The 16472-nt window shown below is 40.0% G+C and overlaps 1 protein-coding gene across 7 annotated transcripts in view; it reads left to right on the plus strand.

Annotated features, from left to right (window-relative positions):
- The window catches only part of LOC109930802 (AT-rich interactive domain-containing protein 1B-like), a 171425-nt gene extending 160212 nt beyond the window's left edge, over positions 1-11213 (plus strand). For all 7 annotated transcript variants that reach the window (XM_048601520.1, XM_048601521.1, XM_020530240.2 and 4 more), the window contains one exon: positions 8255-11213. In XM_048601520.1, the coding sequence (XP_048457477.1) occupies positions 8255-10009 (1755 nt within the window). In that variant the 3' untranslated portion in view covers positions 10010-11213. The remainder of the gene's footprint in view (positions 1-8254) is intronic.
- The last annotated feature ends 5259 nt before the right edge of the window (positions 11214-16472 follow it).

A 16472-nucleotide genomic window follows, 5' to 3' on the forward strand; every position in this document is an offset into this window, starting at 1 on the left:
ATCTTTCCTATAGCTGGGAGACGAGAATTGAGTGCAGTATTCCAAAAGTGGCCTCACCAATGTTCTGTGCAGTTGCAACATGAGCTCCTAACTGTTTTCTATACCTCCATAAGATTTCATTTCAGACCATCTTTCCTTTGACTGCACTCTAATCTTTTGGTCACTGGGCTATCACTTTTTTTTTCACAGCAGTGTCGCTTTTTATAACTCAATGTATCTAATGCTTAGTTAATCACTTCAGTAATCAATTGAACAATCATGTTAAATGATTGCATTACAAACTCGTGTAATACTACTTAGCATAGTTTAAAATATTTTCTTCCTTTCATGTCATTTCCAGACATTCTTGTCTGGTTTTCCCCAACAGTCAGTAATGTCCATGGAGAGTTGACCTTCCGCGTGAAAGGTGCTATCTGATACATGAACAATTTTATGCCACAGATAAAGGGATAGGCTACATACTGGTGATTGGAAGAAGCTCTGAAAGATCCCACCCAAAATAACAATTTGTCTTTTACTGTTCTTAGATACTCGGTGACATAATTTGCATTTTAACATTTTATGTTCCATTATAGTTTTATAGGGCTTCAACTATTAAAATAAAAGAATTACTGCTGGAGATTTTGCATTTACAGACATTCAAATAAAATTGTAACAACTAATAGCGGTCTGAACTATTAAAAGAAGCAAATAATTGCAGAAGCTGGAGATCTGAAATGAAAACAAAGCGCTAGAGAAGCTCAATAGGCCTGGCTGCATCTGTGGAGAGAAAAACAGTTAACATTTCAAGTTTAATATGACTTTGAAACTGAAGTGAGATGGAGATGGGATCGTTTTAATGTTGTTGAAAAGTAGGGGTGGGACAAGTGGAAGATGCAGTGAAAGATGAGAGGACAAAAGTGTTATAGAACGGAAGGTAAAGTAATTGGTAACAGTTGTAGAGAAAAGACAGACCATTTGCCCAATATAAAACGAAGAATTGTGAATGCTGAAGTTCTGAAAAAGAAACAGAAATTGCTCAAGAAACTTAGCAGGTCTAGCAGCATCTGTGGAGAGAAAGCAGAGTTAACATTTTGAGTCCAGTGACCCTCAGAACCATTTGTCCGGGGAATAGCAGGAATAGTGTTAATAGCAGAATATGGGTCACCTCTGGCTGAAAGCAAAATATGAAGATGAGCTGCGGGTGCAGGATGGTGGTGATGGTTACAGGGGGAGGGGGGAATTATCACAATGGAGGACAGAGTTCATGGTTTGAATTTGTTAAACTCGGTGTTAAGTCCAAAAGACTTTAAAGGACCTAATCCAAAAGTGAAGTGCCAGCCCCAGCGTGTGACGTGCTTCACTGAACTTTGGCGGAGCTAAAACAGATATATCTTATGCACCATGAGAGGAAGATAATGCATAAAAATGGCAAGTCACAAGAAGATCAGGGTCATGCATTCAGACTGACATAAGTATTCTATAAAGTGCTTATATAGTCTGTGTTTAGTCTCCCCTGTGTAATGGAAACCACATCATCAAGAAGTTCAAGTAATTTGCTGATTTGCCTGGAAGGAGTGTTGGGGCTTTGGACAGTGAGAAAAGAAGTAGTAAAGGGCAGGTTTTACACCCTGCAAACACTTGGAAAGGTGTCATGGGAGGGAGTTGGAGTGCTGACAGTGATAAAGGAGTGGACCAGAGTGTTGTGAAGAGAATCCTTTGGAATGCTGCAGGGAAGATGTGTATAAAGTGACATCATACTGGAAACGGTGAAGGATAACCCTTTGAGTACTTGGGCTAGTGACGTGGAAAGTGAGGACAGGTGGAACCACTGAGCTGCTGTGGGAGGTTTAATGAAGTTGTTTTATTCTCACAGCATGTATATTTCGTGAATAAAGCCAATATAATAAGCTTGCTGAAGATCTAAAATAAAAGCAGAAAATGCTGGAGAAGCTCAACAGGTCTAGAGAGAAATAGAGTTAACATTTCAAGTCCACTGAATCTCCCATGGATTCTAAGAGTCATAGCAGACTCAAAACGTTAACTATGTTTCCTTGCCCACAGCTGCTGGCAGACTTCATTGTCTTCAGCACTTTCTACACATATCTTACACAACTATTGGAAAGCAAACAGTAGCAAGAAAGATGTGACTAAACTCTCAGTAAAACTGTTTTACATGTTGGCTGCTGTAAGAAATGGGTGGTATAGATGTACAATTGTGTGGATTGTTCCTATAGTGCCTTCTCACCATAATTGTGGAGAAAGTATACAATGTATTCTTGACCTCCAAAATTTATCCTTTTTCTCATGTTTTCTATCAACATGCAACTTCAGAAACAGCTTTTTGGATATGAACTTCGCAAAATTTTGTGAAACAGTTTGATCAGTTATGAAAGGCTAATAATTTTACTTCAAATTGATGTTTAAGTATAGATAATATATGGAGCTGGCATAAAGTTGGTTTAATGAAATTGCCTGAGAAGGTTTTCATTTTAGTTCTGTTGCAGTTATTCTCTATATTTTGAATATAGAGAACCCTGTAAATTTTGATGAGCATTAATTCCTCATTTAACATTGTAGCTGTAAACATAAAAGGTGCAAGTTTAAATAAAGTTTTGTTAACTGATCAGATTTTTCCATTACAACTAATGAAGAATAATGAAGAATTGAAGAATCTAACCAGTTAGTTTCTTTGGGACATTTCTCATCAGAAAAATAGATTAAAACATTGCACCCTACAAGTTGAAATTCCAAAATCCCTATACTCAAAACTTAAATAACTTTTCTAAAATAAAATAAATTTTAAAATCTTGAAGAAATATTCCCGCTTGAAAAGATACTAAAGCAGAATTCCCAAGGGGATTGGCATAAAGCAGCCATATGAGTTTTGCAGTGTTTATAATGAATTTTCATTGGTAAGATTTTATAGCCCGTGATTAAGGACGAAATTGAGGAATACTTGGAAGTGTTCTTCGAGAAGGTGACCAAACAGGTGGATGAGGGTAAAGCAGTTGATGTGGTGTATTTGGATTTCAGTAAAGCGTTTGATATGGTTCCCCATGGTAGGCTATTGCAGAAAATACGGAGGCATGGGATTGAGGGTGATTTAGCGGTTTGGATCAGAAATTGGCTAGCTGTAAGAAGACAGAGGGTGGTGGTTGATGGGAAATGTTCATCCTGGAGTTCAGTTACTAGTGGTGTACCTCAAGGATCTGTTTTGGGGCCACTGCTGTTTGTCATTTTTATAAATGACCTGGATGAGGGCGTAGAAGGATGGGTTAGTAAATTTGCGGATGACACCAAAGTCGGTGGAGTTGTGGATAGTGCAGAAGGATGTTGTAGGTTACAGAGGGACATAGATAAGCTGCAGAGCTGGGCTGAGAGGTGGCAAATGGAGTTTAATGCGGAAAAGTGTGAGGTGATTCACTTTGGAAGGAGTAACAGGAATACAGAGTACTGGGCTAATGGTAAGATTCTTGGTAGTGTGGATGAGCAAAAAGATCTCGGTGTCCATGTGCATAGATCACTGAAAGTTGCCACCCAGGTTGATAGCATTGTTAAGAAGGCGTACAGTATGTTAGGTTTTATTGGTAGAGGGATTGAGTTTCGGAGCCATGAGGTCATGTTGCAGCTGTACAAAACTCTGGTGCGGCCGCACTTGGAGTATTGCGTACAGTTCTGGTCACCGCATTATAGGAAGGATGTGGAAGCATTGGAAAGGGTGCAGAGGAGATTTACCAGGATGTTGCCTGGTATGGAGGGAAGGTCTTATGAGGAAAGGCTGAGGGTTTTGAGGCTGTTTTCGTTAGAGAGAAGAAGGTTAAGAGGTGACTTGATAGAGACATACAAGATGATCAGAGGATTAGATAGGGTGGACAGTGGGAGCCTTTTTCCTCAGATGGTGATGCCTAGCACGAGGGGACATAGCTTTAAATTGAGGGGTGATAGATTTAGGACAGATGTCAGAGGTAGGTTCTTTACTCAGAGAGTAGTAAGGGCGTGGAATGCCCTGCCTGCAAAAATAGTAGACTGGCCCACTTTAAGGGCATTTAAATGGTCATTGGATAAACATATGGATGATAATGGAATAGTTTAGGTTAGATGGGCTTCAGATTGGTTTCACAGGTCGGCGCAACATCGAGGGCCGAAGGGCCTGTACTGCGCTGTAATGTTCTATGTTCTATGTGTAAGGTAAAATAGGACAGAGTCAGCACAAGTTCGTCAAGTGGAAGTCATGCCTGACAAATGTTTTATAATTCTTTGAGGAGATAACAAGCAAGTTAGACAAAGGAGAGCCAGTGGACGTGATGTGTTTGTATTTCCAGACGACTTTGACAATCTGCCGCACAGGAGACTACTAAATTAAATAAGAGCCCATGGTGTTAGGTCAAAGTACTGACATGGATAGAGGATTGACTGACCAGCAGAAGTCAAAGAGTGTGTATAAAGGGGTCTTTTTCAGGATGGCAGTCAGTGACCATTGGAGTTTCACAGGGGTCAGTATTAGGACCCCAGCTATTTAAATTATACATTAACAATCTGGACGAAGGAACTGAAGGCCTTGTTACTAAGTTTGCAGATGACACAAAGATAGGTGGAGGGACAAGTAGTGTTGAGGAGGTGGGGAGGCTGTAGAAGGACTTGGACGGGCAAGGAGAGTAGGCAAAGAAGTGGCAGATGGAATGGCAAAGTGTGAGATCATACATTTTGGTGGGAAGAACTGAGATGTAGATTGGCCAGCATTTATTCCCCATGCCTAGTTTCCCTTGAGAAAGTGGTGGTGAGCTGCCTTCTTGAACTGCTGCAATCTTTCACAACATTCAAGGAAATGGGCCTATTGCAGGAAAGCAGGACTCATTGAGAGTAGTTTTTGTTGGTGCAGACTTGATGGGCTGAAGGGCCTCTTATATACCGTATGATTCTATTGTATTCTATGACTGTTTTCTAAATAGGGAAGCGTTTTGGAAATCTAAAGCACAAAGGACTTAGGAGTCCTAGTTCATGATTCTTTTAATGTTAACATGCAGGTTTAGTTGACAGTTAGGAAGACAAATGTAATGTTCGCATTTATTTCAAGAGTGCTGAAAAATAAGAGCAAAGACGTACAGCTGAGGCTGTATAAGGCTCTGGTCAGAGCACATTTAGAATTCTGTGAGCAGTTTTGGGCCTTGTATCTGAAGAAACATGCTGGTGTTGGTGGGGCTCCAGATGAGCTCAGAAATAGGAAGGGTGCGGTAACAATGTTGGGGCTGTACTACAGGCCTCCCAACAGCGAGCATGAGATAGAGGTACAAATATGTAGACAGATTATGGAAAGATGTACGAGCAACAGGGTGGTGGTGATGGGAGATTTTAATTTTCCCAACATTGACTGGGATTCGCTTAGTGTTAGGGGTTTAGATGGAGTAGAATTTTTAAGGAGCATCCAAGAGGGTTTTATAGAGCAGTATGTAAATAGTCCAACTCGGGAAGGGGCCATACTGGACCTGGTGTTGGGGAATGAGCCCGGCCAGGTGGTTGAAGTTTCAGTAGGGGATTACTTTAGGAATAGTGATCACAATTCCATAAGTTTTAGAATACTGATGGACAAAGAAGAGAGTGGTCCTAAAGGGAGATTGCTGAATGGGGGGAAGGCCAACTATAGCAAAATTAAGCAGGAGCTGGGGAATGTGGATTGGGAGCAGCTGTTTGAGGGTAAATCCACATTTTGTATGTGGGAGGCTTTTAAAGAGAGGTTGATTAGAGTGCAGGACAGACATGTCCCTGTGAAAATGAGGGATAGAAAGGGCAAGATTAGGGAACCATGGATGACAGGTGAAATTGTGAGACTAGCAAAGAGGAAAAAGGAAGCATACATTAGGTCTCGGCGACTGAAAACAGACGAAGCTTTGGAAGAATATCGGGAAAGTAGGACCAATCTGAAACAACGAATTAAGAGGGCTAAAAGGGGTCATGAAATATCTTTAGCAAACAGGGTTAAGGAAAATCCCAAAGCCTTTTATTCATACATAAGGAGCAAGAGGGTAACTAGAGAAAGGGTTAGCCCACTCAAGGACAAAGGAGGGAAGTTATGCGAGGAGTCAGAGAAAATGAGTGAGATTCTTAATGAGTACTTTGCGTCAGTATTCACGGAGGAGAGGGACATGACGGATGTTGAGGTTAGGGATTACTCTAGGTCAAGTCGGCATAAGGAGGGGCGAAGTGTTGGGTATTCTAAAAGGCATTAGGGTGGGCAAGTCCCCAGGTCTGGATGGGATCTATCCCAGGTTACTGAGGGAAGCGAGAGAGGAAATAGCTGGGGCCTTAACAGATATCTTTGCAGCATCCTTGAGCACGGGTGAGGTCCTGGAGGACTGGAGAATTGCTAATGTTGTCCCCTTGTTTAAGAAGGATAGCAAGGATAATCCAGGTAATTATAGACCGCTGAGCCTGACGCCAGTGGTGGGGAAGCTGCTGGAGAAGATACTGAGGAATAGGATCTATTTATATTTGTTAGAAAATGGGCTAATTGGTGATAGGCAGCATGGTTTTGTACAGGGAAGGTCATGTCTTACCAACTTGATAGAATTCTTTGAGGAAATGACAAAGTTGATAGATGAGAGAAGGGCTGTAGATGTCATATACATGGACTTCAGGAAGGCGTTTGATAAGGTTCCCCCTGGTAGGCTGATGGAGAAAGTGAAGTCGCATGGGGTTCAGGGTGTACTAGCTAGATGGATAGAGTACTGGCTGGGCAACAGGAGACAGAGAGTTATAGTGGAAGGGAGTTTCTCAAAATGGAGAACAGTGACCAGTGATGTTCCACAGGGATCCGTGTTGGGACCACTGTTGTTTGTGATATCCATAAATGATCTGGAGGAAGGTATAGATGGTCTGATTAACAAGTTTGCAGATGACACTAAGATTGGTGGAGTAGCAGATAGTGAAGGGGACTTTCGGAGAATGCAGCAGAATATGGATAGATTGGAGAGTTGGGCAGAGAAATGGCAGATGGAGGTCAATCCAGGCAAATGCGAGGTGATGCATTTTGGAAGATCCAATTCAAGAGTGAACTGTATGGTGAATGGAAAAGCCCTGGGGAAAATTGATGCACAGAGAGCTCTGGGTGTTCAGGTCCATTGTACTCTGAAGGTGGCAACGCAGGTCGATAGAGTGGTCAAGTAGCATGCTTTCATTCATCGGACGGGGTATTGAGTACAAGAGTTGGCAGGTCATGTTACAGTTGTATAGGACTTTGGTTCGACCACATTTGGAATACTTCGTACAGTTCTGGCCGCTACATTACCAGAAGGACGTGGACGCTTTGGAGAGGGTGCAGAGGAGATTCACCAGGATGTTGCCTGGTATGGAGAGCGCTAGCTATGAAGAGAGGTTGAGTAGATTAGGATTATTTACATTAGAAAGACGGAGGTCGAGGGGGTACCTAATTGAGGTCTACAACATCATGAGAGGTATAGACAGGGTGGATAGCAAGGAGTTTTTTCCCCAGAATGGGGGACTCGATTACTAGGGGTCACAACTTAAAAGGTGAGAGGGGAAAAGTGTAAGGGAGATATGCATGGAAAGTTCTTTACGCAGAGGGTGGTGGGTACCTGAAACGCGTTGCCAGCGGAGGTGGTAGAGGCGGGCACGATAGCGTCATTTATGATGTATCTAGACAGATACATGAATGGGCGGGGAGCAGAGGGATACAGATCCTTGGAAAATAGGCGACAGGTTTAGATAGAGGATCTGGATCGGCGCAGGCTTGGATGGCCGAAGGGCCTGTTCCTGTGCTGTAATTTTCTTTGTTCTTTGAATGTCTTCAGCCAGAGGGTGGTGAATCTGTGAAATTCATTGCTGCAGAGGCCTGTAGAGGCCGAGTGAGTGAGTGAATCATTGTAGTCTTATGAATAACGTTGAATGAGACATCTAAAAATGGAGATGTACTATGTTCCTGTTCTAATTTTTGAAAGCCTGTATTAACTGTTCAGAAAGTGCTGTAATTGCAATAAAGTGAATGCAGCAGCAAAATACCATGATACTAAAATCAAAATGTACAAGAGACATAGAAAAATATATAGAGAAAAATCAAAACACTGTACCGATTGCATATGGTATCTGGACTAGTAGGTAAGGCTAGCAGAGACAGATCTAATGACCTTAAGAACACCCTTTTGGACCCCAAAGCCAACCATGTAGGCTCATTGAAAAGTCTGTATGACAAATAAGTTGAATAACTGAAAAGAATATGTTTGCAAGTTTGAAAATCCTTTTATTTCTATTCTTCTTACAGTTGTCTGGTTTCTTGGAGCTTCTGGTGGAATATTTCCGAAGATGCTTGATAGAAATATTTGGAATATTGAAAGAATATGAGGTTGGAGATCCAGGCCAGAAGGCTCTCCTTGATCCAGATGCTTTTAAGAAAGATGATGTTAACTGTACTGCGGATGATATTAAGAAAGACGAGGTTGAAGAACAACTAGATTATGACGATGATTACGATGATTGTGATGGCGATGACATTGACGAAGAGGAAGATGGCCAGTCTGGAAATGAAGAGAGCCGAGTCAACATTGCAACAAATGATTCACAGGTTAGTGATGAGAAACCAAAACAAGCCAGTAAATTTGACAGACTGCCATTGAAGATTGTGAAGAGAAAGGATCTTTTTGTGGTTGATCGTACAAATAAACTTGGTAGAGTTCAAGAATTCGACAGTGGATTGCTCCATTGGAAGATTGGTGGAGGCGATACAACGGAGCACATTCAGACCCATTTTGAGAGTAAAATGGAAATGCTATCACGCAAGAAGGTGCCAGGATGCTTAAGCAGTCCAAATAAAGAGAAGAAAACAAAAGAACATGAGATCTTTGAAGACATAAATACAGAAGAGCAGCCAGAAAAGAGTATCACAGCAACAATAGATGATGTATTGTCAGCACGGCCTGGAGCTCTACCAGAAGACAATTCTAATCATTTGACTTCTGAAACAGACAGCAGTAAGTTTCTATTTGGTATACACCAAGCAAAAGCACACAGAAATATAAAGTTATTGGAGGATGAGCCTTGTAGCCGTGATGAGACTCCATTGTGCACAATCTCTGACTGGCGGGACTCTTTGGCAAAACGTTGCATATGTGTGTCAAATATAGTTCGTAGCTTGTCTTTTGTGCCTGGGAATGACGCTGAAATGTCAAAGCACTCGGGCCTAATACTTATTTTGGGGAAGCTAATTTTGCTTCATCATGAGCATCCAGAAAGAAAGAGAACACCACGAACTTATGAGAAAGAGGAAGAAGAGGACGAAGGGGTAGCCTGCAACAAAGATGAATGGTGGTGGGATTGCCTTGAGGTTTTACGGGAGAACACATTAGTTACCTTAGCCAACATTTCCGGGCAGCTGGACCTGTCTGTATACCCAGAAAGCATTTGTTTGCCAATTTTGGATGGCTTGCTACACTGGATGGTCTGTCCTTCAGCAGAAGCCCAGGATCCTTTCCCAACAGTGGGACTTAATTCAGTGCTGTCACCACAGAGACTTGTGTTGGAGACTTTATGTAAACTCAGCATTCAGGACAATAATGTAGATCTCATCCTGGCAACTCCCCCTTTCAGCCGCCAGGAGAAACTATATGCTACTTTGGTTAGGTACGTGGGAGACCGAAGAATTTCAGTCTGCCGAGAAATGTCCGTTGCTCTGTTGTCAAACTTTGCCCAGGGGGACACATTAGTGGCTAGAGCTATTGCTGTGCAAAAAGGAAGCATCAGCAATCTGATCAGCTTCCTTGAGGATGGCCTCACTGTGGCCCAACTTCAGCACAGTCAGCCGAATTTGATGCACATGCAGCCTCCACCTATTGAACCAACCAGTGTGCACATGATGTGTCGAGCAGCCAAGGCTTTGCTTGCCATGGCTAGGATAGAAGAGAACCGCTCAGAATTTGTTTTATATGAGGGCCGCTTGCTAGATATTTCTATATCATCTATTCTGAACTCTATGGTTGCATCTGTCATTTGTGATACACTGTTCATGATTGGTCAATTATGACAGAAGTGGGAAGCCAAGCATGTGTGAGTGGAGACAAAGGAGTTGCATTTGATTAACTACTTCTGTTATTTATCCAACAACAAAAATCATCTTTGCTCCTCTGCCCCATTTACTAAATTGGGCTTTAAAAAGGTAGTCAATTTGGTCAAATATAAGATGGAAATAAATATTTGCTGTCTATGTGTAAGTACTTTTTAAAACATTTTTTTAACCAAAGTTGCTGTCTAGTACAGTGGGGGTCACCTTTATCCCTAGATTCCCTTTGGGTGTTTCTTTCATGTTTGTATGATATTTTTGGAAGCGAAAAAGGTGAATTTTGAAATGTGGCAAACATTGTACAATTAAATATTCTTTACCACTTAAAAATAAGAAAAAGGAAAAAAAAAAGCGCCAGAATAATTTTGAAGTATGTACACACCACAGAAAGCGCTGTGCAATAGAACTTAGTGATCTAGGTGTAGGGGATCAAAAAACAGGTGTGCATTAGTCCAAACTCAGAAGAAATTGAAATGCATTAGTCTAGCAGCAAATAAACTGTTGATCTGGGTTGTGGGGAGGGAGAGAAGTGATACACACAATTGCTTCCTCACAATACTGTCATATTCATACCTTCCTTGACCTTCCACAGTATGACAGTCCTCAGCCATTTCTTGCTTCACTCAGTTCATCTTTTGATATTTTTTTCCTACAGCCAAATGGCTGTATTGTATATAGAAGTTGTACATTGCACATACCCTCAAACTATTTCTGTTGTGTTTGTTTTTTGTTTCTTTTAGGATGAGGTTTACAGTTTTTCTTTCTCCATGATGTGGTAAGGTTTAAAGAAAGTGGTAGATTTTAATTATTTTTTTTATTATATATTTTGGCCATATCTCCAATGAGGGTGATGTACAAGTTTCTGTATGTATAAAGTCATGCTCTATTTCAAGGAGAGCAGCTGATCACATTTTGCTTCATAATCAAGGTGTGGAAAAGGTTAAGTACAGGTAATGATCAGAAATTTAAAAAAAAAATGAAGAAACACAATTTCAAAAATTTTTCAGTGCGAATCAGCATATTTGTATTTCAGATAATGTAGTTAAAACTTGATGTAAATTCCTCCTTTTCCTCTGGCTTAATGAATATCATTTATTCAGTATAAAATCTTTATACTATATGTTCCACATGTTAAGAATAAATGTACATTAAATCTTAAGTGCCGTGATGATTGTTCTTGAATTTTTTTTAAATGATTTAAGTGCTTTGAAAGTTTCCATGAGTACTACCTGGAATTGAAACTTATGGTGGAAAAAAATGTAACAATGCTGCAGGAAAGATTAGTTGCCAGAACTTACTATCTGTCAATGCAGTAATTCCCTGTAGACGGTAATGCATCACAGGTTCCAGACAATGCATATGCTTACTTTTAAAACACAGGATAACCTAAAGAGAGATAAGTAACTGTTCACCTGACCTCAGTGTCTGAACTGTGATGCAGCCTATCTTTCAATTGTTTTTATTTTACCTGATATACAGTTTTGAATTATTTATGGAAATCTCTAATTTACAGTGACTTGCATCAGAAATTTGACATTGAGAAGTGCTTCACTTTTCCACTGTGCACGAGTGTCAACATCACAAGCCTGTGAATATAACAAATGTTCATATTGATCATTCAAATAGTAGGAAAGTATTACCAAGTGATGGGATATTGGGCTTTTCGGCAACACACATATCATGTAAAATAAAAATGACCAAACATTCCATTGGTAAGAGGGTTCATTAACAAGCAGGGAATGTTCAGATTCACTTGTACTTGCCAACCTTCGTTATAATCAAAAATATTAGCAAGTTGAATTTTGTATTAAGTGAGATTCCATGGTGTGGGTTCATAGTCTGAGCAATTCTTTTTAGTGAGCAACTAGAAGTCTGTGTTTCTTCCAGTTCTCCTATCAAGGACACCTATTGAACGCCAGTGAGGATCTTGACGGTGTCCTTGGCAATCTTTTTTATTGCAAGTTGAAGTATTAGGAGATAGGCTTTAAAGCCACAGAAATTTTCTAAAAGTAAATCACAAACAAACAAAACCAACACACTCTCAATCCAGAACATTATCTGTAGCTTCAAGAAATTCTTGATCCTAAGTAGTTAAAGGAGGATTGTCCATTGAATCTTTAAAAAGTACGCAAAACAAATGGTGCTCAAGTACTTTTTTTTTAAACTTGGTTACGTTATGTGTTGATAAAGCAGGGGTTTTGAAGGATCAGGTAATGAGCCTGTAAATACAATACTGCTGACATACTTACGCAGCAGTGTTTCTGCTGGTCACTGTTGGCTGCCTGACACTGTGCTGGAGACAGTGGCAGTTCAAATGTATCTAAAAACCTCTTCAAGCAATCAAATGAATGACATTTTAATGGTACATAATAGTGAGGGGCCAGATTTGGTGTTTGCATGTCTGAGTCCCATGTGCACTAGAGTAGGCAAGTTTTTTTTAAAAAACAATATTAAAACTTAATATTGCCTTTTAATAGCAACATTTAATACTGTCTGTTTAATGTATGATTGCAGGACTGATGTAACATTTTATCCGTATACAGCAGGATACAAATCCTGCTTCATCTGGTTCAGATTATAAAGCCTGTAAATAAAAGTACTTTTGTAGCACAAAAGATGTATCTTAAAATTGTTTATATTGAATTCTTAACATGCTCTCAAAATTACTGCCCCGGTACCATGAATGTCTCTTTCCTCTTCTAAAGCAGTGACTCATATTGGAGTGCTGTTGCATTAACCATGCAGCTCCCCAGTATCTTCCTATTCTTCATTTGGTTTAGAAGGTATTTCCCATCAGGCATTTGTGCTGAGCCAAGTCTGTCACAATAGGACACAGTTCTACTATGCACAACCCATCACTATCATTTGCTGAGGTGTGACTGGAATGATGGCAGATGGTGAAAAGTCAAAATTTGAAAGGGACTAGAGGCATTGGAATTAGGGCATGGTAATGAGAATATTGGAGAATATAGAATTAGCACGATGGGATTTGGGATCAGTCAGGAGTTTTTGTTTGATTTGAGAGGGAGTTACAAGATTGGGATTTGGGTAAAGGGTAAGTAGGTGATTTGAATTTGGCCAGGAGGAAGAATCAGAATATTGGGATTTGGGATGGATGGTCAAGAGATTGCAAATTGGACGAGTGAGGTTGAAATTCTGGAAGGTCAAGAGATTGAAATTGTGGGGAGGAGGTTCAGAAGATAGGAATGCAGGAACCGTTTCAGAGGTTACATCTTAGAGAATGTAATTTGGATTCATGTGGGTGATCAAATTTGTTAGGATATTGGATTGGAAGAACATTCAAGTAATTTGAATTGATGAGATTGTACAGATTTTGGAACTATTAATGCAATTGTGGTTTGAGACTTTGCTGCTTCGAAGATTGAAATAGGAATGGGAATTGATAGGGCTGGGAATTAAGAATGAGGAAGTGATTGTGAAATAGGGTACGAGATATAATTTGAGGCGAAAGCTGATTGGAAATCACATCCATTTGGTTTTAGGTGGGGATGGACACAAGTTCCAGTATTTCTCATAGTCAGGAACAGCAACATGGTAAATGGGAAGAGTGGAAAGTACAAGAGTGAGTGAATGCTATTGTGAGCAGATACTAATGCTTGCATCCACTGATGGGCAAAAAGGAAATGAGGAGATTGTTCTGAAATAAAATCCAGAAATAAATGAAAGTAAAAAAAACTCTGGAAATAATCAACACACTGAGGTGGAGTTATACTCAAAATATTGATATATCTGATCTTTCAGCTGCGTGTAAATCCTGGTTTTATGATTAAGGTCTGACAGAGGAAAATAGCTGGCAAGTGAGATTGGGTAGCTCAGTGGTTAGCACTGCTGCCTAACAGTGATAGGGACTTGGGTTCAATTCCAGCCTTGGGCGTCTATGTGGAACTTGAACATTCTTCCAGTGTCTGTGTGGGTTTCCTCCAGGTGCTCCAAATTCCTTCCACAGACAAAGATGTGCAGGTCAGGTGGATTGGCCATGCTAAGTTGCCCATGGGGTATCCAGGGATGTGCAAGCGAGGTGGATTAGTCGTGGGAAATTCTGGGTTATAGGGTAAGGGATGGGTCTGGGTGGCTTGCTGTTGATGGACTGTATGGCCTGCTTCCACACTCTAGGAATTCTGTGGAAAAAGAGACTAATTTCAAGCACAGTTATTTTGCCTCAGCAAAACCAGTGTTGCCAATTCACTTGTGAGAAACAATTGTTACTACTTTCACAGTTTGTAAGCAATTGTTTCTTTTAAACTCTGACAGTGGACTTCGCAGTAATTTCTGTATACTCCCTCTTAATGTACATTTGGAAACCCAGAACATATTTTGCACCAATTAGATAAATTACTACAACATTCATATGAGTGTTGTAGGGATGAGTGGAAAACTTACGGTTTTGATTTGTAAACGATGGGTAGGTATGGGAAGGGAATATGATATTCAAAGACACAATAAAGTAAAAACCGAAAGAACTGTGGATGCTGTAAATCAGGAACAAAAGCAAAGTTGCTGGAAAAGCGCAGCAGGTCTGGCGGCATCTGGGAAGGGAAAAACAGAGTTAATGTTTCCGGTCCGGTGACCCTTCCTCAGAACCGGCCTCAGAACTCGGACACAATAAAGTAGTTGGTGATAATGTTGAATAATACAAAATAATTTACATTAAGATAAATTTTCTGGAAAGAATTACAATTTTAATTTGCTTCTAACAAGTTATTAACTTGATGTGTCTGTTATTGCTTCCCTTGATTCTTTTAAAATATGCAGATACAATCTAACTGGGCCATGAACTTCTTCCTTTTTTTACAAAAATGTTTGATTGATTTATTGATCTACCTCTTTCTTTTAATGTTAAATGTTCTTATTGCTTATGTCATCATTAAATGTCATGTCTACCAGTTCCATTTCCCTGGTAAATACTGAACAAAATAATTTAGTATTTTAGCCTGTGTCTCTAATACACATGATATTATCCCATCTATCCTTTAACATCCTATTCCTATCAGAACCTGCCTGTTTTATTGACATGCCTGTGAAATATTTTCTATGTAGTTTTAAGTTGCTGGACAACTTCATGTCATAGATTCTCTTTGCCCTCTTAATTGATTTGAACGGGTATGTTAGCTCAGTTGACTGGGTGGCTGGTTTGCAATAGAGAATGAACATCAGCTGAGGTTACTGTGAAGGATTCTCCTCCTCAGCCTCTCCCCTTGCCTGAGGTATGGTGATTGTTAGGTTAAACCACCACCATTCATCTCTCTGTAATGTGAAAGCAGCCATGTGATCTGGTAGTTCTGTGGTGACTTTACCTAATCTGTTTATTGACTATTCTCCTAATCTCTTTGTATTTTGTCATGCCATGCACTCTGCTGCTGTTTGTGAGACCTGGCTGTGTGTAAATTGGCTGCTACCTTTTGGCTACTGTCACAATCACACCATGGTGCATCTGCCAAGTAGTCCACAGCCTTTTTAGTTTCTTGAGTGCTCCAATTTAAAAATAACCAACAAGAAGATTCTCCTCTTAAACAAGATAAAGGTTAATCTATTAAACAACTATTACTGAAAGTTACTGAGTAAAAATGAAATAATTATTCTAAAATACAAGTACAATAAAAGTAGGTATGGGTGAAAGGTACAGTTTCTGGGACGGACTAAAGGCTTCTTTATATTTGTTTTTGTGTCAATACATATTGTGACCCTTGATAATATCATTCTGTACAGCTTCCTTTAACGTGGATTGTCTTTTGCCATCTCTCTTTTGGGAAACCTTCTCTCTGTCTGTTGGAGTTCTGATTAGGATGGTTTCTCACAGCCTGGTTTTTTTTTTAAGAGATCAAAAACTTAAGTTGGTTGTCATGTTAACTTTGAATCATTGTTCCACAGAGCATTATCAATTATGTTAGAATTTCCTGAGGTGCCCTTTTAGTCTGCTATTTTTCTCAAAACTTTAGATCAATTGTGTTGTCCAAGAGTTAATATAATTCTAAATGCCTCCCTTTGTGGTTGCTGCTGAGGTAATGCATGTCATGTGACATCTGGGAACTTTGCAAGAATCCGTGCAAAAGTAATTGTTTATAGTAAAATTCTGCTTTTACAATACATATAATTACACAGTCCTGATGTTCTATTTCACAGATACTTATTTTGTTTGTAAGTTACTTTAGGATATCCCGAGGTTCTGAAAGGTACTACATAAATTCCACACTTCTTTTTTCCTAGCTCTCACAATTTGCATTTACTCAGCATTTTTAGTGTAATAAAATGTTACAAGAGGTTCTTAACAGAATGGGCGCACGATGGCTCAGTGGTTTGCACTGCTGCCTCAGCACCAGGAAGCCGGGTTCGATTCCAGCCTTGGGCAACTGTGTGGAGTTTGCACATTTTCCCCGTGTCTGCGTAGGTTTTCTCTGGGTGCTCCAGT

This window comes from Rhincodon typus, chromosome 9, assembly GCF_021869965.1.
Source record: "Rhincodon typus isolate 14 chromosome 9, sRhiTyp1.1, whole genome shotgun sequence".
Taxonomy (NCBI): domain Eukaryota; kingdom Metazoa; phylum Chordata; class Chondrichthyes; order Orectolobiformes; family Rhincodontidae; genus Rhincodon; species Rhincodon typus.